General features: G+C 46.3%; 2 protein-coding genes across 4 annotated transcripts in view; one reads left to right on the top strand and one right to left on the bottom strand.

Annotated features, from left to right (window-relative positions):
• Positions 1–498: 498 nt before the first annotated feature.
• Positions 499–17564, bottom strand: LOC136295059 (D-beta-hydroxybutyrate dehydrogenase, mitochondrial-like). Its single transcript, XM_066193310.1, has 5 exons — positions 17402–17564; positions 13380–13490; positions 7895–8036; positions 4197–4349; positions 499–2688 (listed from the first exon to the last, which is right to left on the bottom strand). The coding sequence occupies exons 1-5, from the start codon at positions 17501–17503 to the stop codon at positions 2207–2209; spliced, it is 990 nt and encodes a 329-aa protein (XP_066049407.1). The 5' UTR covers positions 17504–17564; the 3' UTR covers positions 499–2206.
• The window catches only part of BDH1 (3-hydroxybutyrate dehydrogenase 1), a 56443-nt gene continuing 47197 nt past the window's right edge, over positions 17443–26688 (top strand). Inside the window, exons 1-4 of one of the 3 annotated variants that reach the window (XR_010722589.1) lie at positions 17443–17628; positions 18765–18896; positions 21979–22051; positions 23547–23657. Coding sequence is in view for 2 of the 3 variants with exons in the window: in XM_066193308.1 (XP_066049405.1) it covers positions 18814–18896; positions 21979–22051; positions 23547–23657 (267 nt within the window). In the remaining variant the exon portion in view is untranslated. Of the gene's footprint in view, positions 17629–17889; positions 18054–18764; positions 18897–21978; positions 22052–23546; positions 23658–26688 lie in introns of those variants that run through there. The other 2 variants (XM_066193308.1, XM_066193309.1) reach the window with 2 other exon arrangements.

Below are 26688 nucleotides of genomic sequence, written 5' to 3'. Positions count from 1 at the left end.
CTTCTCAGGGGGCAGAGGAGGGGACTGGGGCTCACATGCTGTGAAATCCTAACCCTGGCTCAACCACGAGGTCCTTGCATGGCCTCAGACACCTCCGGGCTTGCCAGTCTCTGTCCTGTGAGAAGAGCTCATCCTTATTACCAGGCAGCTGTAGCCCTTGGATTAGTTACACACAGAGTGCTGAGGCAATGAATAATGCACAGCACGGTTCTAAACGATCTCCTTCAAGGGAAACCACACAAAATACAAACACTGATGGTGCCTGTGTTTACAGAGAGGCCTCTCTAACTGCCTTCTGCTGAGGAAATGAGCCATGCTTGCCCATTCTGCTCCAGGCAGTTCTCACTGAGCCACCACAGTCCCACTACCTGCTGAAACATCATTAATTGTTGTTATTATTAAACCACCTCCTTAATTACTGAACCTAATTAAATCCCAACCCCAGATTCATAAGAGGTGGGAAAACAAATGTAGAAATAACCACTGGAGCCAGAGATATATGCTTTAAAAATCTCACAGTTTATTTTTCTCTATGTGTAAATCAGAGCTACTTAACATTAATCACATTTCACAGTGCAGGGGGCAGAAGTGATTACTGTTTAAGCTGCAGCTCAGTGGGATCCTTCTGGGTCCCGAATCCCAGGAAATCTCCATGTGCAGATGATCTGGAAAAGACACAAACTGCACAGCAGCATTTCTAGCAGTTGTTACTTGTAAGACAAGCTGCCTTGACAACATCTCCAAGGGAAACCTGCTTTCCTTCTGAAGGCATCACAGCATTCATGGCTGCAGGCAGACTCCAAGAATTTGCAGTCAGTGGCATACAAAAAGTTTAAGGCACAGTTTCCAAGTCAGAGCTAGCAGACACAGATGAAGAACGATCAATCAATTAGCTCTTTTCACAGCCACTTAATCTCACACAAAGCAAAACAGTGGAAGGAAGAGCTGGTCCCCAGAGTAAGAGGCTCAGGTCCCAGCCTGGGCAGCAGTGCCTGCAGCTCACTGGCTGCTCCAGCAGTGGTCAGCGCTGGAGCACAGGGAATGGAGCATGAAGTCAGGCAGCCCCAGCACTTGGAAAACATTATCAAAATCCTGCATATGGCCAACAGAAGAGACCCTTCGGGATACTGGGCAAGAGTAGCTCATATCAGTTATCAAGAGGTTCTCAGAGAAAATGATTGTGTGACATGGAGATTTCATTGTGCAATATTAAAAATAAGAAATGTGTATCCCTTAAAGCATCCTTCCAGAGCTCATAGTCAGGCCACACCAGCTGCACAGTGCCCCATCACTGTCCAAATGCAGAGGATAAATAAAAAAACTGATTTGGAGAAGCCAAGAGCAGCTCTCTCACTAGCCACAGGGAAGCAGGGGGATGGCTGGACAATGCCTGTATAACAGTTGAGTAGTTCAGGCACCTAAGGCAGTAGTCAGAGAGGCCAAATTTGTTTGCTACATCAGCTTAAACCCTGTCCCACAAAGCTCAGCAGCAGCAGGTGGAGAGAGGCTGCTGAGAGATGGCTCAGACCTCATTATTAGAAGGGCTTTTCACTGCCTGTCCTGTGCCCAGTTGCTGGCTCAGGCACCTCCTGGCCACAGTGCTGGGAGGGAAGAACCCTTCTTTGCAGCTAGGTAATGAGGCTGTTTAGAGGCATGTTGCTGCTTCCCCTGGAAAGCGCAGACAGTCACAGCACAGCAGAGCTTCTTGGCAGTACCAGGAAAACAATGGAAGGCTGTGACTGACCCATTTTCAACCAAATGGAAAACTCTGCTTTTGTTTCCCATTTTAGTTTCTCCCTTCAAGCCATCTCACAGCAACAGCTTTGCTCTGCTATTAACAGTTTGTCCTTGTAAGGAAAAGCAAGAGCCCATTAATAAGCCAAATTTATCACTGGGGGAACTCTGCTGACCTAATTACACTAGCCACATATTTGACATGTTATATTTACCTTCCTCCATAGTTAAAAGGAAAACACCTTTCAACTATAAACAGCAGAACTGTTTAAATACAAACAACTAGAATGAGGGGAAAAAAAAGAACCAAAAACCATACTGTTCTAGCGTTCCACAACACAGGACTTGAAGTTGTAACCCAAAGTGGAGGCACATGCATCTCTGGGGAGGCATAGCAGCAAGGAGTGCAGAGGTCAGCCCTAAGCTGTGTTTGTGAGTAGGAGCCCTGGAGGGATGCCTGAAGAATGCCAGTTTACAGGGTGGCTCCGGGGATGTAAAGCCAGTCGGCAATGGCTGTGGGCAGGTGGGTCATGACCTGCAGCCTCACCCACCAGTAGGTCTCCATGGGGTTGTAGCGGTTCTTCGGGCACGGGGACATGAGCGCTTCGGTGATGTCGTTCAGGACCAGGGACATGTCTTTCAGGCCACTGTTCACAAAGGACTTCATCACGGCCACGTGGCGGGTGAAATACTCGCTGCCATAGTCCTCCCGCACCGTGTCGGTGGCTCCACCCCACAGAGCCTCGGCCTGCCTGTCAATGCCGGCTGCCGTCAGGATGCCGGTGGCTGCCACAAAGTTACTGGGCTCGATGAGGATGACGCGGACCCCCCAGCGGTACATCTCCTGCCTCAGGCAGTCGGAGAAGGCCGCCACCCCGAACTTGGAAACGCAGTAGCAGGAGCGAGATGGACTTGGCATGCGTCCCAACATGCTTGTGATATTCACCACACGGCCTAGGGAGAAAAGATCAGGGAGAGAGGATCAGCCGCAGAAGCAGCAGCCAGAACATCCCAGTAAAAGGGTACTTAGTTGGATGATGCTGATTTCTAAAATCTGAATCTTGAATACACATCCCCTGTCATGGAGCTTTTCTCTTCCGCCTCAAGCAAGGCTAACCCCTGTTCTCCAGGGGATGGTGCATATGCCTACCTCTTCATCAAAGAATTTACAAAGCATACAAGACAATTCCCTCCTAATTTCCAATTTCTAATGATCTTCTGAGACTGTTGGCTGTGTTTTTTACGGAGTGTGCCCCACTCATATATCTTGCTAGAGAAGGGCTCAAGCTCCCATCCTGGAGTGCCAAGAGCTGCAAAGCTCACAACTCTGTGTGATGCCATACAAGTTTTCTAGTTATTTCTGTAAGCACAACAGCTCATTTGACTAACACACCTGTGTACTTTTAGACCTGAGCTGGATGGCAGAGAATGAGTAGAGATTTCTCTGCACCTGCAACATGAGCAGCACAACCCACTCACCCAGCTGGACAGCCACAAGTCTACAGTGGCCATTCCTGGGACAAACAAGAGGAGATTTGATGTGCTGCTGTCCACGGGGCAGTGGAGAGCAATTGTCCTAATTCCTGCCAACAGCCTGTGACAGCCCTCGGGGCACTGCCTCAGGGCAGTGACAGCAGTGGTCACTCCTCTGTGTGTCTCAGCCTTTATCCAAGATGAGCACTATGGTTTCAGATACACTTACAAACAAGCCCTTGAAATTCCACCAGCTATTTTTACGGAGCGAATTTTCACAGCCATGGAGCACAACACCCTTCTGCAGCTCAAAATTTCAGCTGAGAAACAAGAGGGCAGCTCTGTTGTCTCAACCAGACCTAAGTGTAACTTAGAAGGACTATGAGAACCACCTGCTGACCTGATGGGTAAGATACTTTTTGTAAGGAGATGGAGCTTGTTTAGTGATTAATTGCTGTCTGGGAATGGCATCTGAGCAATCTTCTTAATAGAGCCCCTTTTGTCCTCACAGAACACACACCTGTACCATCATTCCCACACATGCTAAATAAAGAAACTCTTCAGAGTTCTGCTCATACTTATCTTTTTTCAATATAAAACAAAGAGTTTTGATAATATAATTGTCTTGTAAGAGATCCGAAATGGCAGTTATTGACTCTCATTTATTCTGTCACTACCTAAAGTCACCTGTGAATGAAGGGAGAAGATTCAGTTATCCAAACATGACCATTGCGTGGACTCTGGATTATCTTGTCTGTGTGGTATCTGCCAACACTGCACAAAGGTCTCTGATATCTTGGATGTTTAGCACAGCACCTGCTGTGTAGGTGCCTGGCCTGCCCCAAGAATAGCCTGCATTACCAAATGGCATCCTCAGAAACCCTCCTTAGACCGCACAGGCATTCCCCCAAGTACAGCCTGGATTTCTAGCTACATCTCTTTGCTGTTCTACAAAAGCTCTGAGCCTTACCACGCTGCCCAGTGCGTACCTTTAGCTCGGCGAATGAGGGGCAGGAAAGCCTTTGTCACCCTCACAGTGCCCCATAGGTTGACCTCTGCCACCTTCTTGTAGTTGTCTAAACTTGCAAATTCCACCTCTCCGAAGGTCGAGATGCCGGCATTGTTCACTAGGCCCCACAGACCTGCCAAGAAACACATGATTAAAGCGTGGGACAAGGAAGAGTGTCACAGAGAAAACACTTTCCTTTTGTTCACAGAAACCTCAAACCTTAACAAAGAATTGGGCACTTTCGTAGAAATAAGTTGTAGAGAAAAACCCAGCAAGGAGATGAAATACAGTCCTCCTACACTGGGGGCTAGTTTGGAACATCAAGGAAAGTGATGGGGCCACACCAGTATTGCCTCCAGAATATCTCCTGTACAATCAAATGCTCTCCTGGGGCTTTATAAGCCTGCATCTGGCTGACTCTCTTTTAAACCTTCTCTTGATCCCAGGTTTGCCTCCACTCAGTGACTTTATAATGAATTTTGCAATTTGGAGGGGGCTGGGCTTTCTCCTGCAATTAGGAGAAAAAAAAAAAGAAAGAAAACAGGTATTTTGGATTTCTTAATCTCCTTCACAACTCTGGCTCGCTGTTTTGGAGGGTGCATGGTATTGATCTGTATATTCATAGCCTGGTTAACAGCTGCTGTGCTTTAGTCCAAGTATTTGGTTTCCCTCAACCCTAACTTTATCAGGAGTTAGCAAACTTACAACCAACCCTTACAACTACTGGAATTTAAAACTTAATGTCTTTGGTGCATGCAGTCCTGTCAAAATTAAATTGACTGCACTTCTCAAGAGCTTCTGTGATGAACCCTTTACATGTCAGGACTTAGAGAGTCAGCAAGGACTTGACCCTTCAGAGAAGTTACTGCAGGACTCCCAGTGGCAAACATTTGTAGGGCTGAATCCACATTTCATGGATTTATTGAACCATGGGACTATGCAGCCATAAACTGCATGAGGAACAAACAGAAGAGCTGGAACAAGACAACAGAGTTGCTCCTCTTTAGATGTCCTTCCATACACCATGGTTACTTTTCACTGTGTTGGAGTTGGGGCTAGACTGCCAGGGCTGCATTGGACTCAGCTGAAGTGGGGACCCCTTTCCACTCCAGGACCTTCCTTTTACCAAGAACTAACACAGGACTAAGGAGTCTTCATGTCCAGGGAGCTCCAACATTGCTATCAAAAGCAGCAACGTCATGCCACCCTGTTGATAAAAGTTATCAAGCTCTCTCTCAGAAATTTTTGGGCTATTTGCCCTGCCTCTGCTCCATAGCCTCCTTACTCTGATGTATGAAAGTCTTTTAACTTCCACCCTGTATTGATTCAGTCAGATAGTAACCACGTATTTTATCAAACGTAGTCCTGTAAACAAATTGCAATATTCTGCCAATGTGCAATGGAGTTTATCCTCCTGTTGCACTTAAAAACACCAACGTGCCCTTGGCAGAGTGACTCTGTGCTCTCACATGGGCCCCGGTAACCCTGCCCCGTTCCCAGCTACGGTTGTTCTCCCTCAAGGCTGTTGACCTGCTGTGTACAGCAGCCTGTTCCTGCTTCACTTACTGAAGTTTCCAGTTTTAGTGAGTCAAGATGACTGAAATTCACACTGATCTGTGTCCAGCACAGCATCTCAGCCTGAATGGGGTCCCACTGCTGCTGCTAACTGCTAGCAGGAGGACCATGGAAATGGGGCACATAATGGAGTAATTTCACCACTAACAAAAAAACATGTTGGGAAAATTTGGCAGGGATTTACCAAAGACATAAACCATCGGTCACAAACTGACCTCTGCAGAGTATTCTTTACAAATTCCTGTAAATTTCTGCACAACAATTTCCCATTTCCTGGGTTGTGCTGTTAGTTCTCACAAACGTCCCTGAATCATTATTTACCATAGTTTGTTGTTAGAATTCCACTGCTCACGGATCAGTGCACGTTACAAACAGAACAAAGTGCTGAGGGGAGCCCAGTCACAGGGCTGTTTGCTGGACAGCAGTGTGTTTATTGAGCAGAGCCTTATCACTATTACGTCTCTAGAGTCAACAATACAGTGGGAACTGCATGAGACCAAAAACAAACGGGCACTCCTATCAAAAGAGTTCAGCACAGGGAGAAGAGGTATAAAGAACTGTACAGCTCAAGAACTGTTCTGCACTAGTTCCTCTGGGGCCACATTCAGTATGCAACCACACCTCTTGTGCAAGGCACCTCAGCCTCAATAGCCTTTATATTCCAGCACCTACTTATTGAGCACTATTTATTGGGAAGCCTCAAACCTCAGTCACACCAATGGGCCTAAAAAGAAGCCTTTGTTCTTTGCACACCGTGCTGAGGCAAACAGCTACAGGAGGAACCAGTCCAACTTGCTGATCAGGGATGCAAGACTTGTCTGTCCCTGCTACACACACGGTTTTGCAAACACTGCTGCATTTATAGAAGCAATAAAGCTGCTCCCTTCCAAGCTTTCACTCAGTGGGAAAAGGCTTTGTGCTGCCACTGCTGTTGCTGGGCTCTTCAGGAAAAGCTTAAGAAGCTGTGAAAAGCATGACGAGGGCTGGGTGATTGTGTAGGAAGAAAAATCATGCAGAGAGAACATGTGTGGGATCAGAGCTTGTACATTACTCAGTTACATTTCATATGCTTGTTTTAGAAGGGAAGGTGTGCTCACTTAACTTGCATGAAGATTAGAGCTGATGTTATTTACTAGCTTAATACTTGCTGTGAACAAAACCAGGGCCATGGCAGACTCATCCAAGCTTCAAGATGAGCAACCACCTTCAAGTCATAACCCTGAAGTCCTGACGTCACCAATGTCAAACTTCAGTTCACCCTCAGCCTGTGTCCACAGGTGCTGGCCAGCTTGCTACTGGCATAGAGGCTGCAGAACAGCCTATGCAGGGCAAGAAGTCTCACCTGATCACATGGGTAGAGGTCAGGCAGTGTGATATCAGGCTTTGAATGTAAACTCACATCCCACTGCCAAAGCACTTTCAAGAAGGAAGATGGGACTCTTGTCTCCCTTGACATGCCCTTGGGGTCCATGAGTTGGACTCATGCTTAAGGTGACATGAATTAAGGTCATCTATGCCAAGCCTACCCTGGACTCCACATCAGCTCTGGGATGTTGCATGGCAAACTGAAAACATGGATGGATCTGACTGCAGATTAATCCAGGTTTGGGGGCAGTCCAAATCTGTGCTCCAGCTCAGCACTCAGTTGTACCCACGCAGAAGAGGGGACAGCAGCAGTAAGCAGCCAGGGCCCATCACCTCTTCATTAGCAGGGTCACTTGCAAGGTCTGCATGAGCTAGGAGCACGTGTGGCCAGAGTGCAAGGCAGGGAGCAAGCTCTGGCCGTTCTATGCCCTTCACAGACATTCAAGGACAAAGACACAGATACTTGTGGGCTGGCTGCCACTCACTGCTTTTTATGGGATGTAGAGTTAAAGCCTAATCCTGCAGCCAGTCTTGGTCTCTTTCCATGTGGCTGCTACATCAATAGCAAGACAATTGTCCTCAGTGACCTGGGTACAGCACAGCCTGACTGCCAGCCACACACTGTCACAGGTCTTCAGGCTTGTTAACCCTCTTTTGGTGGTGCACAGAGAGAAAGGCTTGGTCAATGCATGGCCTGCTCTGCAGAAAGCATTCTGTGAGCAAAAGATCCCTACATACCTTCCTCTGGCTCCTTCAGGGTCCTCTTCACAAAATCCACAGCCTGAGCCACCTCCTGGTCACTGCACACATCCATCTGTAGCACTTTCATCCGGTCTGACTTCATGTTCCTCAGCTCGCTGGCTCCATCTCCATTCTCATCCTGTTCAGCAGAACAGAAAGGTGTCCCACTAAGATGGACCAAGAACAGCAATGCAGCTTGGGGCCAGGCATGTTCATATGGACACAAAATAGAAGCTACTGACATTGCACACACAGGTGTAAACTTGGTGCACAAATATGCACAAACCAGCATTCCATCCTCCTCTTCCCTCCAGCACCACTTCCAGAACTGCATCAGTGAGCCTGTGCCCTGAAGTACCACAAAGTCCACCCTGCTCTTGGCTCCTCATGATGGGTTTCACATCCCTAACATGCTGAAATACTGTGCCAGCCAGGGAGAGCCATGGGTGAGTCTCTATTGCTTTGGTCTCTGTGCTCTACAGGTAACATCTACAGAAACTGGAGTCAGATGTTCAAGAATACATGCTCAGTGGAGATCTGCTATACAACGGCACAATTACAGACATGAGGCATGAAAGGAGATTCCGGCTAAGGAAGAAAGAATTTTTTTTTCACTCTATAGCCAATAAGTATTTCATGGCTCTGCCTTGCTTTCCACCCTTTTCCTTTCTTTCTTCCCCATCCTACTGCTATCATTAGAGATTCTCTTACCACTGTGGGGTTTTTTTGTTTAGTCAAATGTAAACACAGTTAAAATTCCAAATTTTACCTACTCACTTCCAGACAAGATTGCTGCCTAAGCCTCACGGCCTTGCTCAGGTGGTAAATAACAAATAAAAGTTAAAAGAGCACAGATTAGCCACACAGCTCCACAGCAGGCTTGAGATTTAATTCACAAAACTATTCCCTGAACCACAAGCTCTGCCTCATTAGGGAGGAAGAAGTTATGAATTGGTGAGTCATCACGCCTGGCTGCCACTCTTCCTTTAGCACTTGATACCAACTCCCACAGCACAAGGGCAAACAAGGTGAGCAACCCACCCACAGTCACCTGCTCAGCAGCCTCTGCAGCCAGGCAGATATAAAAAACATGTAACTGGTTCATTTTTATATATATATCAGGCTATTTAATTCATGTAGTATACAACATCTCATCTCCACCTTCAGTCCAGTGAACAATGACACGCAATGAAGGAAAAGAGCTGATACGTCCATCACAAGTGTGAGCAAAACAGGGCAGTTCTCTTAAAAATCAATATATAGTTACACTGGCATTATGACAATAGTAGGAATGAGTTCTTGGCCCCATGGCTGCATGGCATTTCACAACTGACTTATTTCCCAGTACAACAAGAACAGCAAACAAAGTTTGAAGCTTTTCTAATGCACATCAAACGTGGTGACAGGCTGTGCTGGTCCTCTTCTTGAGCCACAAAATCAATCTCAAAGTGGTGTTACAAGTAGTCAACAATACGGTCACTAAAACATTATATTCCCTTTGAAAGAGATGAGGGTTATATGATGCCTCACTGTATTTCTGGAAGATGCTCCTGCATCTCACCAAGTTACAAAGCAAATTTCCACTGCTTAACAGTGAATGGAGCTAATTCAGCTTGTAAAGAGAGAGATTTATTGTATCTATATAAAACCAAAACTATAACTCTATCTGCATGCAAGTGCCAATTGTAATTTGAGCACTGAAAAGACCTTTCCCTGCATTTTTTATTTAATCTCGCATAATACTTATAAAATAAACAAGAAATATTTCCACTGCTTTTTGAGAAACAAAGTCATAGGCTGGCAACTTAAAATCCAGTAAAAATTGTTTTGTTCATATGGAAATGAATTTCCCCCTATTCACCAATGCAACTCTATCAGTGAAGTTACCTTCCCAGCTACAATTTACTCATTATTGACAAAACATATTGATTTTGGAAGACTGCAACATGCAATATCAACTGGGACCACTTTTCATAGTTGCAGACACCACCTTAGCCACTATTTAACTGCAAAACAAAGTGCTTAATTCTTTTGTCCAGAATACCTCTTCACAAATGAAGCAGCTACAGTTTTTTATGGAAGCAAGTGAACATCACCTTATGTTCTGTGGTCTTCAGGGGTTATAAGTACATTCCCTGTTAGGCACCACATGGTACTTCCTCTTTGTTCTTTAAATGGTAGATTTGTTGGCTGGGGTAACACCTGGAGCAGTTTCCATGGGAGCAGCCAGACTGTCCTCCCAGGGATGATCTTCACCAGCAGGAGCCACACAGCAGAACAAATCAAGTGAGGTGCTGGCAGCAATGGCCCAACTGCTCCTGAAAAGCTTCTCTCCATCTCCCGTTGCTGTCTGATTTTTGTTCTCTCAGAGAAACGCCCAGCTTCCCCTTCCCAGTTCCATAAGAGCTGAAAGCCATCATGCTCCAGCCCAGCCTGCTGCCCAAGTCCTCTCCACAGGCGTTCAATGGGACTTTGTGGTTTCCTCCCAGCTGTCTCCTATCCCCTGGTCATCCTGCCCTTGCAGCCCTGCAGGCTCTGCCTGCCCACCCCACCCTGTGCCTAGCAGGGCCTGCTCCTGCCTGAGAAGTCCAGCAGCTCCACAAACCCTCTCTATCCAGCTGAGGAAACTTGCTCCAGCTTTTGGCTTCCTGCCCTCCCCTTCCTCACTCCTTTCCCCTGTTCTGGTTTGGAGGATCCCAGTGCAGTGATGCTGAGGAGAGGCAGATCACACAGATGTTCACTAGTGGAGAGCCACCCTGATACAGACACAGCCATGGCTTTTTCCCAGAGAAGATCCTGGGATCAGGATTAGGTCCTGGCAAGCACTTGGGCACCCGCACTGAGATGTCAGAGGGAATCAGGAAGGCAGGAACACAGTGCTGAACTCCCATGGATGCAGCCAGCTCACTCCACATGCGCCAGTTCCTTCCCACCCTGCTGCCAATCCACGCGCTGCCTTCCTGTGTTTCCTGAGCGGAACGCCTCGTGCTTGTCATTACAGCATTTCACGTCATTGATTTCAGACTCCATCCCATCTGTCAGGATCATTTTGAACCCTGTTCCCCAAAAGCCCTATAATCTTCTCTCCATGGTTCTGGGCATGTTTTTTTCCAAGCACAAACTCTCTTCTGGGGGGTACTTCCAAGAGTATAATCCTGGGACTAAACAGCAGTCACTTAGAGCATGAGTTTGCTCATGAGACTATCATGAGGGACTGTAACAAACTCTAACAAAACCCTTACTCAGGATAGAGTTATTCCTTCCCCTTTAGCCACTCTGCTGTTTAGCCAAAATGAGATTAGATTGACACGGTACAGTTTGTTCCCAGTAAACTTATACAGGCAGGATGCATCACACTATGATCCAGTCGTTTGTAAAACTGACAGGGCAGTGTGTGGCAATTGCATCGAGTGCACTGAAGGTGAGCTGCCTGGCTGGCAACTCCACTCCTTTGGGAAGGGAAGTGAAGTAAAACATCTGCCCTTTTCCAGCCTTCTGGAAATCCCCTGGCCTCTGGGTGCTCTTGAAAATATCACCCATGGGGCAGAAATCACAATGGCTCATCCTCTAAATGCCCTTAAGTATATTTCATCAGGCCTGGTGTACTTGAGCACAGTAATTTATAAAAACATCCCTTGCTCTTTACCTTTTCTTGCCTACAGTCCTCATGATAACTGCTGGCAGTAGGCATCTGAAAACAATTTATTCTTTTTTTTAAGTAAGATCAAAAAAAATAAAACAATTATTATTTCAACTTCTCCTGTAATTTCTACTTTTAAGGTTATTTAATAATCTATTTCCGTGTGTTTTTTCCATCATAATCCTAATATATTAACAGATTATATTTCTCAGTGGACTTACTGGTCTTTGCTTAGTGTAATCCCTTTTGCATTTGATCCTTTCCAATACTACCTCAGCCTATGTGCACTATTCTTTTTACTCCTGTAACTGTGTATTTGACAGTCTGATCATTAAGAAGCTCCTGATCCACCTCACAGTCTACTATCCTGTATTTAATCCAAGAACTTTCTGTGGTGGTGTAGTACATCAGGGATCTTTAAAGTCTCTCTATAAAATCAAGTAAGTGGTGATGGACTAACTAGGTGTGAACTAAGAGCCTGGCATCTGCTTCAAGACAACTGCCCCCAAACCTGCTCTGACCCTGCTGGGAACCCACAGCAGCTCACAAGCAATGAAGCAAGCAATCAAACAGGCCTCACTTCAGGAGCATTTAGTTTCTTTATGGGAGCCTGTCCCTCTCTGCTCCACACTAGCATGTGCCTTCCAACCAGCCCCCTCAGCCACGCTATTTCCCCTCTCCTTTCTGCTCTTTACCTTGGCAACTCTGAGAGCGCCTGGCTTGTCATCAGCACTGGGACAGGCAACCCAAAGCAGCAAATGACATGATTACTGAAGGAATTACAGAGGCTCTGCATGGAAACTTCCAAACAGTGACAATAATCCAACAGGACTCTCTCGCTCTCAAGTTACACAATACGTCAGCCAATAATAACTTTCTCTTCTGGTGTGGTGGAAGAACATAACCTCTGCCATGATCACACAGGCAGAGAAAGCCACCTTTGTTTGTTCTCATCCTCCACAGTACTCAAAAATCTGTCGTCATCATGCCCTGAGCACCTGTGCTGATGTGGTCATCTTCAAGTGGAGAAATGAGTGACCATGAACTGATTTGAACAATTCAGGTCAGAAATCACATGAGTTTTGACTAGCAACACAGCAAAAATGCACAGTAAGGGTAAAATCCCAGCTGAGACAGAAGTGGAGCCAGCCCAGTTTATAAAAAGGGTTTCACAACACTAAGTTGTAAGCCCTTTGCAAGAGCAGGGACTGGGGTGAGGGGTCTGCAACCCTTTGGATTTAGTGTGTCTAAACTTACCTCTTACAAGTGACACCATGTGCCAAACACACGTGACAGGAAGTGAGACCTAAAGACGTCAGAAATGTATGGAAAATTTGTTTATTCAGCTATCCATAAACTGAATAGCTGTACAGAAGCTGCAGAAGCACAGTTGCAAGACATTTTGGAAACAGAGTCCTACTAATGCAGGAGACACAGCTTAGAGATGAGTTTGGGGGCGGTGTCCACAAAAAAAATGACATTGTGAAAGACAGCAACAGGTATGCAGTGGAAGACAGAAAGTGCCACAGCAATCTTGGCCTATCAGATTTATGGTGTTGTGGTATTTCTGAGAGGCTTCCAGCAGTAAACAGTGCCACACTGTACAAGCTACTGTACGGACATGCAGTTGACAGGCAATCCCTGCCCTAAAGAGCTCACAATTACAGGAATGAGGCACAAGATACAACAGGTAGATGAAGCAATAGAAGATGTAATGATCCCTCCCCACTGCACCTCTCTCAGGTCTTGAACCAGGGTAAATGAAGGCTGCAAATGAAGGTGCTTTCACCTGAGAAGTGTTTTTCTCTAATCAGGAAAAAATTGATCAATTTCACTACTCACCATGAGCAAGCATCCAGCAAAAACAGTAAATCCCTTTGCATGAAGGCATTTTGCCAAGGCATGTCCAAAACCTTTGTCACAACCTGTTATTAGCACCGCCTTCCCTTCAGCCTGTGTGAGGAAAGACAGTCATAGGATACCATCAGACATTGCAATGTAGGCACCACCAGCACAGCACAGGAGCCACTTGCAGTCCTGCAGCCAGGGCAGGTATAATTCCAGATGCAAGTGGAAGTGGCACCTATGTGCACAAACACAACCCGCTCCCAACTACTGTGAAATCATAAATTTGTTCAGTTGCTGGTCTGTAACAATTTGTGTTGCCTTGATACCTGAGCTGGAACAGCAACTCTTTCTTTCAAGTATCAGTGACCAAAGCAGAACAGAAACATCTCAAAAGAAGTTAATGATCTACCAGTTCATAAGGAAAAGCAGCATAGAGAACATTCAAATGGCATGATGTCACTGGCTTGAACTGTACAGCAGCTCTTTTAGCTGCTGAGTGACTACTGTCTGTTCCCCACCTCCTCCCACTCTATGCGGCACTTTCCATGCTGTATTTTAGCACGCAGGAATGTGACTACAGGTTAGAGCTTCCTTCTGAAACTGCAGTCTTAAGAGGAACAACTTATCAAATCCTACAGTTCTCTCCTACATTATTATTATCTTTTGATTGACAGGTAAATTGAGAAAGAAGATTTGATATTCCATCTGGTATGACAAAACAGGCTTAGGATAGATATGAAAGCAGAATCCCAAATGCTGAAGAGAAGCCTATAGCAAAACACTGCCCATTCACCCTCTGCCTTTGCTTGAAAGTCATCTCCTCACCACAGGTGTGAAGCAATGAACTAACACTTAACCCAGCTAGAAGGCTGCCAGCTGCTGTGCTGTGCAATGCTCCAAACTGAAACCATATCCATGAGGCAATAACATGATAAAGCAATAAAAATCCAGAGGATGCAATAAGGAAGTGAGGTCAGTTCCATCTCTCTGGAGATATCAGCAACTAATATTGGCTGTTACTGTATTTACAACGGCTGGAATATGAACATACTTATGTTTGAATTGCATTGGCTGGTCCAGCCACATTTTCAGAGAGAAATGGGTCAATCACCAGTGCTCTCTCATCTCTTGCTTTGCTGACATGTGGTGTAGTGAAGCAGCAATAAGGGATGATTCCAGGGTGATAGTGATCAGAGCATTACTGCACAAACTCAGGGTGAGCCTCAGCAGAGAACAATAAGCAAAGAAGCAACACCCTGTCCTATAACTTATGTTGAAGTCACCGCTCTCCAAGGGGAGTTAAGATCTGAAGCTGAAACAAAAACTGATCAAAAGTCTATCCTGCATTTATAATACAGACACCCACATTAACATTATACTATAACATATACTCAGACAAAGAGCACCCAGGTACAGACTAGCTCTGTTAAAGCTCTAAAGATAGCTACAGTTAAAGGACAAAAGATAAGTGAGAATTAAATATACAGTGCTCAGTCTGAATTTAATTTAGAGTGACACAACTCCAAGATAGATGAAAATCAAACATGAACCAGATCACAGAAGTTGTCAAGGTCACCTCCAGCAATAACTCAATCAGCTGGCCCATAGAAAAAGAAAGGATTTAACTTTTTTTTCTCCTTCTTTCACCTCCCTAGAGCCCTTGCCTCTGAATCTTGAAGGCAGAGGACTTCACAAAACAGCAGGAAGTATGCAGGAAATAGGCAGCTGTAATCACTTCCAGAACACAGGCCAGGCAAACAAAGAAGATACCCAATCTTCAACCATCATTAGCTCCTTAAAAAAAACCAAAAAACCCAAACCACCAAAATGTAGACAGAAATGAGGTTTAAAAATCCTCTCATCTGTCTATAATAGCAAGGAAAGTGAGGGACAACTTACAGTATGAAAAAGATCCTGTGATTGTTATTTGCTATAACCCTAATTAATTGCTGGTAATAAAACACGTGACTACAGGAGGATAGCTCATAACAGAGGCCCCAGCAGCATCAAGGAGTGTGCAAAATCCCAAGGCATGTACTGGATCTCCTATCTTTACCTCTGCCTGTTTGTGCCATGCCTGATGGACAGAGAGCTCCCAGAGATGACAGCAGGGATCAACCCCATTACCAGCCAAAAGGATCCTATCCCAGAAAAACTTCTGAACACAGAAAAGCCCCATCACGCTTATCTTTTGAAAGTGCTGAGATAAGGCTTAATGGGCCTGTTCCTGAAGTTTGATAAGGTCAATCTGCAGCCTAATTTGACTCAATGCTGGGACAGGCAGAGAGGACCAGTTATCAGCACAGTGACCTTAATGAGCATTCTGAGGAACTTCGGGGGCCTCCCTCACTCGGGGTCACACAGTGCTCCCCAGAAACACTGCATGGGAGGACAGCACCCCAGTGCTGACACGGGGCTGGGACAGGGTGCCTGGGATCTGCTAAGAGCACGGAGAAACTTCCTGTACCAGAGGTGCTGCTGTGGCATGTGGGCACAGCAATACTGTCCGTGCTTGCTGTGTGACCCACACTTTTCCTCACGGTTCAGGCAGCCCTGCCAGGGCAGCCTCATTTTAACCTGCAGTCAGCTCAGATGTACACAGCATTTCCTATTGGGATATGACCAGTTTACTAAACAGTAGAATTTATTTTCCTAATGCAGGTGATCTATCAGAATTATACATTTACTGCAGAACAGACTGAAGAAATTGAAACTATTTTTTCAGCCTGTCTCTCTAGACAATGTGGGAATATGTCGTGCTTACCTAGACATTATCTTTTTTTAATGTGCCACTTGTTTTTTTTTTGATCCTGTTCCCTTTTGTGGCTCCCCTGACCATCCCCTGATGTTATCAAACAGATTGATTTTAGGATACGTGCAGCTACGAAGCAAACTTGGCTTGTTCCTTTTCCCAGGGTTGGGAAAGTTGAGGTTTTCAAAGCCAGGAAAAAGAACTGAAAATATTCACTAAAGGGAAGGTATTTTCTCAAGTGGAACAGGGATAGGGAAAGTAAGAGAAGCAGAGGGGATGGAAAAGTGAAGTGGGAGGCTGCAGTCAGGCTACAGCTGTGATCTGGCCATTCTGGGGGGAAAGACTGAACTGGAGGTCCTGAAGCAAACACACTGGCTCAGAGAGATGCTCTGGGCATCCAAAGCAGCACGGACAGCAGGTCAAAGGAGGTGATTCTCTCTCCACTCTGGTGAGACTCCACCTGCAGTGCTGCATCCAGCACCGGGGTCCCAGCACAGAAGGACAGAGACCTGTTGGAATGAGTCCAGAGGAGGCCACCAAGATGATCAGAGGGATGGAGCATCTCTCCTATGAGACAAGGCTGATTTAGACTGTTCAGCCTGGAAAAGAAAAGGCTTTGGGGTGACCTAATTGTGGCCTTCTACTGCCTGAGGGGAGACCATTTACAGGAGCATGTAGTGACAGGGCAAGAGGGAATGGGTTCAAATTGAAAGTAGGTTGAGATAGGACATTAGGAAGAAAATCTTAACTGAACCCTGGCACAGGTTGCCCAGAGAAGTGGTGGATGTTCCATCCCTGGAAGTGTCCAAGGCCAGGGTGGACAGGGCTCTGAGCAACCTGGTCTAGTGGAAGGTGATCCTGAACATGGCAAGGGGTTGGAACTGGATGATCGTTAAGGTCCATCCCAACCCAAGCCATTCTATGATTATATTAACACGTTTCCCCTCCATGTGAAGCACTGCGAGGGGGAAGCAGCCGCCGCACGGCGGGGTCCGAGGGCAGCGCCCGCCGCACCGCGGCCCGGCTGAGCCCCGCGGCAGGGGCCTCATCGCCCCGGGCCGCGCCCAGCTCGGCGCTTCGCCCCCCTCACAGCGTCTGTCCGGCTCCACCGGCCCGGCCCGGCCCGGGCAGCGCCGCTCCGGCCTCGACACCTGCAGCGCCTCAGCCCGGCCGGCCCGGCCACACGGCCCGGCGCCATTTTGGGCCTCGGGGCACCTCCGGCGGGCTCTGCCGGCCAGCCCCGGCCCCTCGCCGCGGTACTCACGGGCAAGGCGCGGCGGGCCCGCCGCAGCAGGAGGAGGAAGAGGCGGAGGAGCAGCACCCCCGAGGCGCCCAGCGCCAGCAGCGGCCCCGCGCCGCTCCTCATGGCCGCAGCCTATCGCCGCCGCCGTCCCGGCCCTGCCCCCGGCCCGCCTCCCGCCGCGCCCGGCACCGCGGCCCCTGCCCAGCCTCATTCAAACGGCAGCAGCGCCCGGCGCCCGCTGGCTCCAGGTAAAGCGCGGGTGGCCGCGGGGCGGGCCGGGGGGGGTCGCGGCGGCCCCGCGGAGCTCTGGCAGCCGGGCGGCACGGTGACCTTGCCCGCGGCGGGCGGGGGGCGCGGGCGTCTCCTCTGCGCGGCCTCCCCCGCAGCCGCCACAAGCCCGGGCGGCCGCGCCGCGCCCCCGGTGCCTCGGCCGGGCCGTGAGCGCCTTTGGGGCCGCGGCAGCCGCGTCCCCGGGAGGGGCTGGGCCGGCGGGAGCTGCGGCGGGCCTCGCCCCCTCCCTCCGAACCTCACGGAAACCTGCGGGGGCACCGACCGCGCTCCCGAATTTGATCAAACCGCCGCGATTTCTGAGGATTAGCCGAGCCAGCGAGCCTCCTGAGCCCTGTCCGCTCCCTCCCTGCCCATCTGGGTACCCACCGCTGCCCTTTCTGCGGTAATTTCCCTGTTTTTCAGCCCAGGCCTGGTTTCCAGCAGGCCCCGAAGCTGGCGCAGTGGCGGCCCAACCTTCGGCAGAGATGCAAACCACCCCTAAATAATTAGATACTGTTTCTCAGCTTCAATAAAAAGATGATTTTTATGCCTTGGGTTAGTTTTAGCCAAGATAAATGTGATAGAAGTTGACTTTCCGTACCAAAGTCTTGTCCTTGAAATATTTTCACTCGGTATTGAGGGATTTATTGGTGGTTCCCTGGGCTTAGTTCCAGCATCACCTGCTACTTAATTACAAAAAAATTGTATTTTTAACTGCGTGGCTACAGTAGCTGTAAATCCAAGGATTGTTTTTGAAACACGTAACATCACCTGTGACTTGAAGTTATTTCATAGAGCTCATTTGAAAAATCATATTCCATAGGAATACCTTAATTTTTACCTGTTTCAGAGAAATCAGTTAAAGATGCATTAAAGAAGGAGAAATTGACATTTTCTTTAAATGTCTCCCTGCGTGGTGGTTTACTTATAATGCTTTTCCTTATTTAAAAGCATCTTGGGTGGCTGAAGGTTGACCTGTTTATCTCTGTGTGAGGGACAGCAAGGGGAGAAGATGAGTTCCTTTGGACTTTATTTTCCTGTTGAAATACATGGAGTCAGCATGTCTTACAAAATAATTGAGCAACTAAAGCAGAGGTGCTATCTTGTGTTGCAGAGCTAAGGAAGAACAGTTTTGCTTTTGGTAGAGTGTGCTGGCTGAAAACATGTTGGCCACCAAGCTGTCCCGCCCTCTCCTGAGCTTCTCTATGAAAGCCCTGAATTTCAAGGACCCAGGGAATGGTTTTAGGTAAGTGACTTGGTGGAAAAGAAGAAAGAGTGACATCTTGAGTAAAGCACAGGTCAAAGACTCACTTGACTTCAGTGGTACAGTTTATTTACAGAGTCACAAGGTGGTGGAGGTTGGAAGGCACTTCTGAAGGTCATGTGGTCCAACCACTCCGCTAAAGCAGGGTCCCTTTGAGCTGGTTGCCCAGACCTGTGTCCTTTTGAGGTGGTTTTTGAGTATCTCCAAGGATGGGTACTCTAGAACCTGCCTGGACAGCCTATGCCAGGGCTCAGTCACTGAGCAGAGCACAGCAGAGATGGACTGTATATGCAAGGAGGGGTTTGCAACATGTTGTTTTGGTTTTTTTGGGATTTTTTGGGGTGTTTTTTAACACTGCAGTCAAAAAGTGGTGGAGTAGAGCATTAATTCAGTATCCATCAAGAGGGTTTTTTTTTGAATATCAGCAAGTAAGCCTTGCTTCAGTGCAAGAAATTGTCGTATATTTCTGTGACTTCATTAAAGAGGCAGTGAATCTCATGAAGTGAGAAAGCTGAGAGGGAGAAATGGAGGTGGGCTGAGTAATTAAGCTGGGGTTTTTTTTCTGCAAATGAGCAGAAAATTGCCTATCTAATTCTAATTTGTAGCTCTGAAAACCCCCCAGCATTTATATTGCTGTATGATTGGAACCCTATTAGTCCAAATCCAGAACAAGTTGAGCACTTTCCCTGGCTTTGTTTTAGAGTGGAGTTTCCTAACAGCCGTGTGTGTACCTAATTGTACATAATTGTACATCAGCCATTTAAAAGTGGCTCATGGCCTGTTAAACAAGAACTACCACCTCCAGTGTTGCTCTACTGCTGCTGGTAGTGATGTCCAGCATCATCATGGCCAAGGGTGGCTCTGGTAACAGGGTGTTGTAGATAGCTAAGCTGTTAAGAGATTTCCTGTGCAAACAGAGAGAGGTCTTTTATCTCCTATTTGCTCCATTTACACCAGAGTTCACCTGCAGGAATCTGCTGTGGCCTTAAAAATACAAATTAATGTTTTATTAACTTGAGGAAAGAATTTTCAGCATATTCTTGTTTTTTTTCTTCCGTCTTCTGTTTTGCTTACTGTGTATTTGTGCTTTGTTTGTCTTGTACTCAGGGCAAAAGTGTTGCATTTGCAAGTCCCCTCAAGTTGCTAAACCTTCAGTGGAAATCCAACTGTTCATTGAAAGGTAGTGCAGCCAGTAGTGTCTTAATGCACTGAAGCAGCATTTATGTACTTGACTCTTCAAGCTGAGGGCTCCTTTTTATGGTGGAACTGAACAAAAGCCAGTGCATGATTACAAGCACAAACTCAATTTGAGGACCATCTGTGCATTCTGAAAGTCTCTGTTGTGGTCTTTAGAATTCAGTGGTGCAGAATGATAAAAATGGCTTATGGTACATTAGTGTACCATGTGGGGGCTCACATCACTTCCTGGCTGTTTCTGCTGATGACATTCCTGCTCAGCAGCAGCCAGCATCTGTTTTTCTTTTGTCCTTGCCTTCAGGTCAAGATAGGCAGAATGTCAAGTAGATATTCTCCACAAATTATTGTGAATTGAGTGCAGCAAATCAGTGCTCTGCAGTGAAATGACAGGACCAAACGTAACAGTGAAAAATAAAAACCAAGTTCATTCAACTGAAAGAAATGTTATGAATATTTCTGGGCACTTTAAGATGCACCAAGAAGCTTACTGCTGAGGTAAAAGTTTCAATCCAGGATTGCAGGTCAGTGATGTTAACACACACTTTGCCTGGGAACTGACCTTTGCAGCAATTAAGTTGGCTATAGCTATTTCAAGAGCTGATTTGGCTTGTGACACTCTAAGTTAAAAAAAAACAGCTAAACTGTTTCAGGAGGGTGAGTGAACACCATTGCCTAAATGTGTCATCTCCTTTCCCATCTGATTCAAAGCTTCTGCCTTCACAGATCCTTTGATTTCCCAAGATATGTCTCAGAGGCCACAGTGTCTGCAGGCTGCTGTGCAGTGTAGCACAGGTCACCCTGTGAGAGCCTGTGATGTCTGAGCTGGAGATAGCTGTGAATGATTATGCAAATTTACTTAGAAGACAGAAAAGCAGCCCGCCGGAAAAGCTCTGGGAAGGCTAGATGCTGTTGGAGGAGCCAGAGGGTAGATGAAGTACAGCAAGTCTAAGGGAAGGCCAGAAAGCTCCAGGAGGGCAATGTCAGTGCTGAAAGTGAAAATGAAAAAGCTGAAAAAGTCCCGAGAGGTGACTGGCAAGGAGAGAGCTTGGGGTCACTCTGATTTGTTGCTCAGGCCCCATTTTGATGAAGGATGGCAAGACTTAAGACAGAGTGATGCTACTGGGTAACATAATTTTTCTAAATGGAATCTCATTTCCTGGAAGGCATTGTTGCTTTGCTCTGGTCCGTCTTTGTGAGTATGTTTTGTGTTCTGGGAGTCACACATACTATGCGGAGGAGCTTCAGATCTGCATGGCAGGTATTGCTCAAAGACAGTGTTTCTTAGCTTAAACAGTTGCAAAACGGGGATGTAAAGTCTAAGAGTATCTAATGGGTAGACACTGCAGGGGAAGAAGCATTATCCAGGATGAAATAAGGATAGAGCTGTGTGTCAAAGGAGTGAGACAAATCCAAGCAAATTCAACCTCAGACTAGGTGTCAGAGACAACGCCACAGCAGAATACTTTCATCAGACAAATTAGTAATTTCCCATACCCCAGCTTGGTGCAAATCTTAAGTGAGGGTGTTGTTGCTTTTGAAAGTGCAAACACTGCACTGCCCATTTTGTGGGTGGAAGCAGCTCTGTGCCTCCAGACCAGGAGCTATTTTAGAATACTTTATAATACCCAGACAACTTCTGCAGCTGGAAATAGCATCAAGGTCTTTGGAGAAACAAGTGTGTCATACTGTAAGAAATGCACAGGCTCAAACTAAGGAGAAGTGTAGACTAGATTTTGTCTTCCCAAATGACAATCTACATCATGTATGTAGGCAGCACTACATTCCTTTTCATGTGTTTGTTGCTGCAGCAGGGTATGGGTAAGATATTCCACATCTGACTGTCTCTTGTCTTGGGTTTTTTTAACAGGCCCGTGCAAAGGTTTTCCTTCCCTCTCTTGTCCCCATGTGGCAGCCGCTCTTATGCAAATGAAGTCGATCAGGTGAGTGTGACTGTGGCTTCCAGGAACTAGTTCTGCTGAGCAGGGTTTTTAAAACCCCTGAAGCCTGGTGACCAAACTCATCTTTCCAATTTGCCAGAAAGACTCCAAGCTGGACCTCTCGAGCATACTCCACATTCTTTCCTAGCACCAAGCTTCCATTGACGTAGCACGGTATGTGCTGCTGAGGATGGAAATAAACAATCATACGAGTGGGTTTTTTCTATTTTTGGAACTCACTCAGCAGATTAAATGTTCCACCTTACAGTGGAGGGAATCTGCACGACAAATTCTTAATAAAGCACTCTTTCTGGAGTATAGTTGTTTAAAGACATGTAAATAAATCAGTGTATCCTCACCACTTCATCAGGAGAGTGGCCCTTTTTAGCAGCCCTCTCCTTGATGATACTGACTTGCTATGAACAGTGCCAGGAAAAAGGAAGGGGGGTGTTTTGTCATCTTGTCTGTCTTGTGGTGCAGAACTCAGCATTATAGCAGTGCTAAAGCATGCACAACTTGCTCCATAACTCTGGAACAGTTTCAGAGGAACTCAGGTATGATCCTTGCATCACTGCTGGGCTTCCAGTGTGAGGAGCCTTTGCTGCTTCAACCCAGCTTCCACCCTGATCAGTCCTTGAGTATGCTGGGGAAAGCCAAATTTATAGTTTGTTAAAAGAGATGAGTCGGAGTGAATTGCAGGCAATTATTATGTAATCCCACCCACAGCAGCACCTTGGATGTGCAATTGTTGCTGTTGGGCTGTCTGATGCACCCTCTGATTTTTAGCTTGTTATTTAACTGCTGCCTGTCTTTGGGTTAGAAAAAGGAACTTTGAGAGGGAAGGAGGTATACTTCCATTTATATTTGTAAGCTGGAAAAATAGGAAGACCAAAAAAGCCCAACCAGACAAAAAGAATGTTGACCAACTGGTCTTAATTTCATATATTAACCTCACTTGAATCTTCTTAGGTCTTAGAACCCAGCTCTAGAGGGCTTAGGTACTAGAGATGGAAAGATGGGTGAGCAGTCAGTAAGATTAAACCATATCCTTTCTTCAGCTAAACTGTCTTCTCCATGCCCTATGGGCTGCATGCACACAAGAGTGGACTCCTGCCTGCTTTGAACGTATAGGAACAGTTCCTGATGAAGGGAAAACACGTCTTGGGAACTGTCTGGTATATTTTCAGATTTCAAGGTGGATATGAACCGCCAGAGCATGGTGGTTTGCTTGGTCTGTTTACCTTGGAAGCCTGTTGTCAGAGGTGCTGAACTCCTCTGTGCTGAGAGGGCAGTGATGCTGCCTCACTGGAGTGGATTCGGTATGAAAATGTCATGTCTTGTGTTCAGGAGGCACTGGGTGGCAGGAGCTGGCAGTGAGTGTAGAGAACATCCCTGGAACAGACTGCTCCTGGCCAAGGATGTGACTTGTTCTGTGCACTGCAAATCACCAATTTCAAATACTCAATTCCAGTGCATTTTGTTTTGCTTTGTTTTGCAGATTGGCAGCAGAGCTGTGCTTATAACAGGCTGTGACTCAGGATTTGGATTTGCCTTGGCCAAGCACCTGCATGACAAAGGTTTCATTATTTATGCTGGCTGCCTACAAAAGGTAGGGAAAACAAAAACTGTTCTTCACCTGTGGCATGTGCAGCGTCACATAGCAGCTCCAGTCTTCCCTTTCCACCCTGCACAGCTTTCTGCCAAGGAGAGGGAGGGTGGTTGGGATCCCAAAGGGAAAGACACAAGTCCTTGAATTTCACAGAGCAGAATTGGGACTGAATGGTATCTAGGGAGGTTCTTATTTAAATCACAACACTGTGGTCTGTTCCATGTCTGGTGAACTGGAATCCCAAATCTAATTTTATAGGCTTAACCATAGGTAAAGTTTGGTGTCAGGCTGTAGTCTGGACCTTTGGCCCTGCTCACAGACCGTGTATATTTATGCAGGGTTTATTTTGATTACTTTTGACATAACACCAAGGCACCAACGATTTTATGGCATGTGTTTTGAGCATATTTTTCTATATTCATGAGTACAGCCATGCCATGGTGTTTCCTGAAATAGTTGGGTAGGTGATGGAGTCCCACTAGTGCAAATGAGAGGAGAATCAGGCCACAAACAGCTTAGTGACACAGCCTTGATATGCTCTGAAGGAGAACTTGGTGTGGCAAAGCATTGATGGTCATGGAGAGCAGTGCTTATGAAGCACTGCACCTTTTTTAGCTGCATGGCCATTTCCTAACAGAAACAAACTTACTCCTCAGGATATCCTGGGGTGGGTCAGTTGGTTTGATCTAATCTTTTAGCTCACTCATCACTATAAACATATCTTGAATAGTGATACTATTTACAGAGAATTTGCCAGGTATTCTTTGATGTTATCTGACTTTCTACTATTTTTTTATTTTTTTTGCATTAATACTAAGTTTGGCTTAAATTGGTAGTTTGTTTCTGCTGCAGTTTTTCAAAAGAGTTGTCTGTCTCTATAGCTGTGTCGTGTGTCTCGGTGTTCCATCAAAGATTTATTTGTTAACCTGAGCTCCCTCTACAGGCGTCACAGCAGAACAGGACACTTGGTACAAACTGCTGCCTTTCAAAAGGGCTCAAGACAGAGAGTAGATGAGTACTTTTTGATAGATGTTTCTACTCAGCTTTTTTAACTGAAGATCAACATTAGAGAATATAAGAACACTGAAAACTTAAAAAACATTGTTTAGAGTAATAGTCTGCCTCTATGTTGATAGAAGGTAAAAATTTCAGAGTTGTAAAGTTACTTATGGGTTTCATTTCTTGTATCTCAGCTGGTAAAAAGGCACAGTTTTCAGTGGACATATCTAACAGTTACTGAAACCTCCCTTCTATTTTTGTTGTCTTCAGTACTTGTTCTGCTGAATGCATGTTAGTGGAAAATCTTGGCCTCTGACAATTTCAACATAAGCTGACATGCAGCAGCATGCCAGAAGTCTTTTAAACTTGGATCAATATTTACTTCCTCGCAGAAAAATCAGCAGAAAACTTTGCAGTATCACTTTGTAATTAAATATTGCTTCTTTAGCTGAACTCACACACCATGTTCCAAAATCTGTGTGGCCGTGCCAAGAATGGTAACAGCAGTTGTCATCAGAAAACACTGGAAAATGCTGAAGCTTCTTAGTTAGCTGAGCGGCCTCCCATGTGTCTTCAGGCCATTATACTTTCTGTAGAACAAAAACAACTCCAGGAGACTGAATTGATTTTTCACTGTGCTACAGGGCTCTCTAGCAAACCCATAAGTAGATTTCTGATTAGAGTGTAATTACTGCTGGTGCTGATTTTAGGAGCAGAAAAAGCGTGATGTTTTTAGATGCTAGATAAAAGTGGGGGTAGAAATAAGGAGCATAATCTTTGACTTGGATATATTTGACCTAGCCCTGATGTAGAGGAAATGGCTCTGAAACTTCAATGTCACTTCCATGGGTTTGTTTTTCACAGCACACCTGCACATCAGAAGCAGACTGCAGCTTGGGGAGCTACCATTTCCTCAGGTCATGAACAGTTCTTAGGAATGCCATGTCCTTACTGCAGATTAAAAGTATGTGCAGTGCTGACTCTTTATTAGGAAAGATTTTCTAAAGTGGCCAGATCCTGAGCACCTGACCGTAATTTTACTAAAGGAAACAAGAGAGAGGAGTGTAGGGTCATGACTGAGGATGGATCCAGGATGGATCTAGGATGGATCTGTGCTAATAGTGTGCTGTTTCACACACAGTTACTTCCTAACATTTTCAGTGGCAGATATACTCATGTGAGAGTTTGTGTTGATGCTGCATTGCCAAAAGGCAGTGGTAGACTGCATCTAATGAACACTCATGCTGCAGCTGTTTTATTTTTACCTCTGGTTAATATACGCAGAAGCCAGCTGACACAGGATGAAGGTATTTTTCCATCAGTATCTGTTACCGTTGGACATATGTGATATCTGTGCCGTCAGGAGTGTGGTGGAACCCCTGTTAGCTTTGCTGGGTATGCTCAGGGCAGTTGCAGCTTCCAGAGGAATGAGGTCCTCTGAACAAGCTGGCTCACAGGCTGACCACTGCAGGGCTCCGCAGGAGTGCTCAGAGCCACAGGGTGTTAGGGACTAGGGGCATACTGATACAGATACAAATTAAAGCCCAGGAAGCCCAGAGAGTGACCATGGAAAGAGGAAGGCAAGGCAGCAATGTGCTTTTTCAGTGTGCAAGAGCTGGGCCCTCATGCCACAAGGACAGTGTGCCCTGGGGCTGGCAGCAGAGATGTACTGGTCTGCTGTAGGATGAGAAGTTCCTTTCACTGCTGTGTATGGGTCTGGGGATTGTGGGACAGGCTGTATCCCTTCCAGGAGACACAGTCACCATGTGCCTGACTTAAACATCTCCCATCTACCCTTGCTGAAAGCCAAGGGAATGGCCTTGTGGGTGTGAGTTAACATTCAGAGTCCAATTCTTGGCCAGGATGCCAACCCCAGGAGTCCCTGTCCACCCCAGCTGGGTGTGGGTGGTAGGGCAGGCAGGGAGCTGGCCTGCAGAGCCAACCCTGTCAGGGTTGAGGAAGAAGATGCTGTGGAGGGCCCAGCAGAGCTATGAGGCCTCTAAGGCTGGTGCAGCCCAGAGATTTGTGGCAC

The sequence above is a fragment of the Chamaea fasciata genome, unplaced genomic scaffold (genome assembly GCF_029207755.1).
Source record: "Chamaea fasciata isolate MVZ Bird 193981 ecotype frontalis unplaced genomic scaffold, bChaFas1.0.hap1 SCAF_11, whole genome shotgun sequence".
Taxonomy (NCBI): Eukaryota; Metazoa; Chordata; class Aves; order Passeriformes; family Sylviidae; genus Chamaea; species Chamaea fasciata.
Note: the sequence above shows the minus strand (reverse complement) of the source record. Positions and strands in the feature narration are given on the sequence as shown.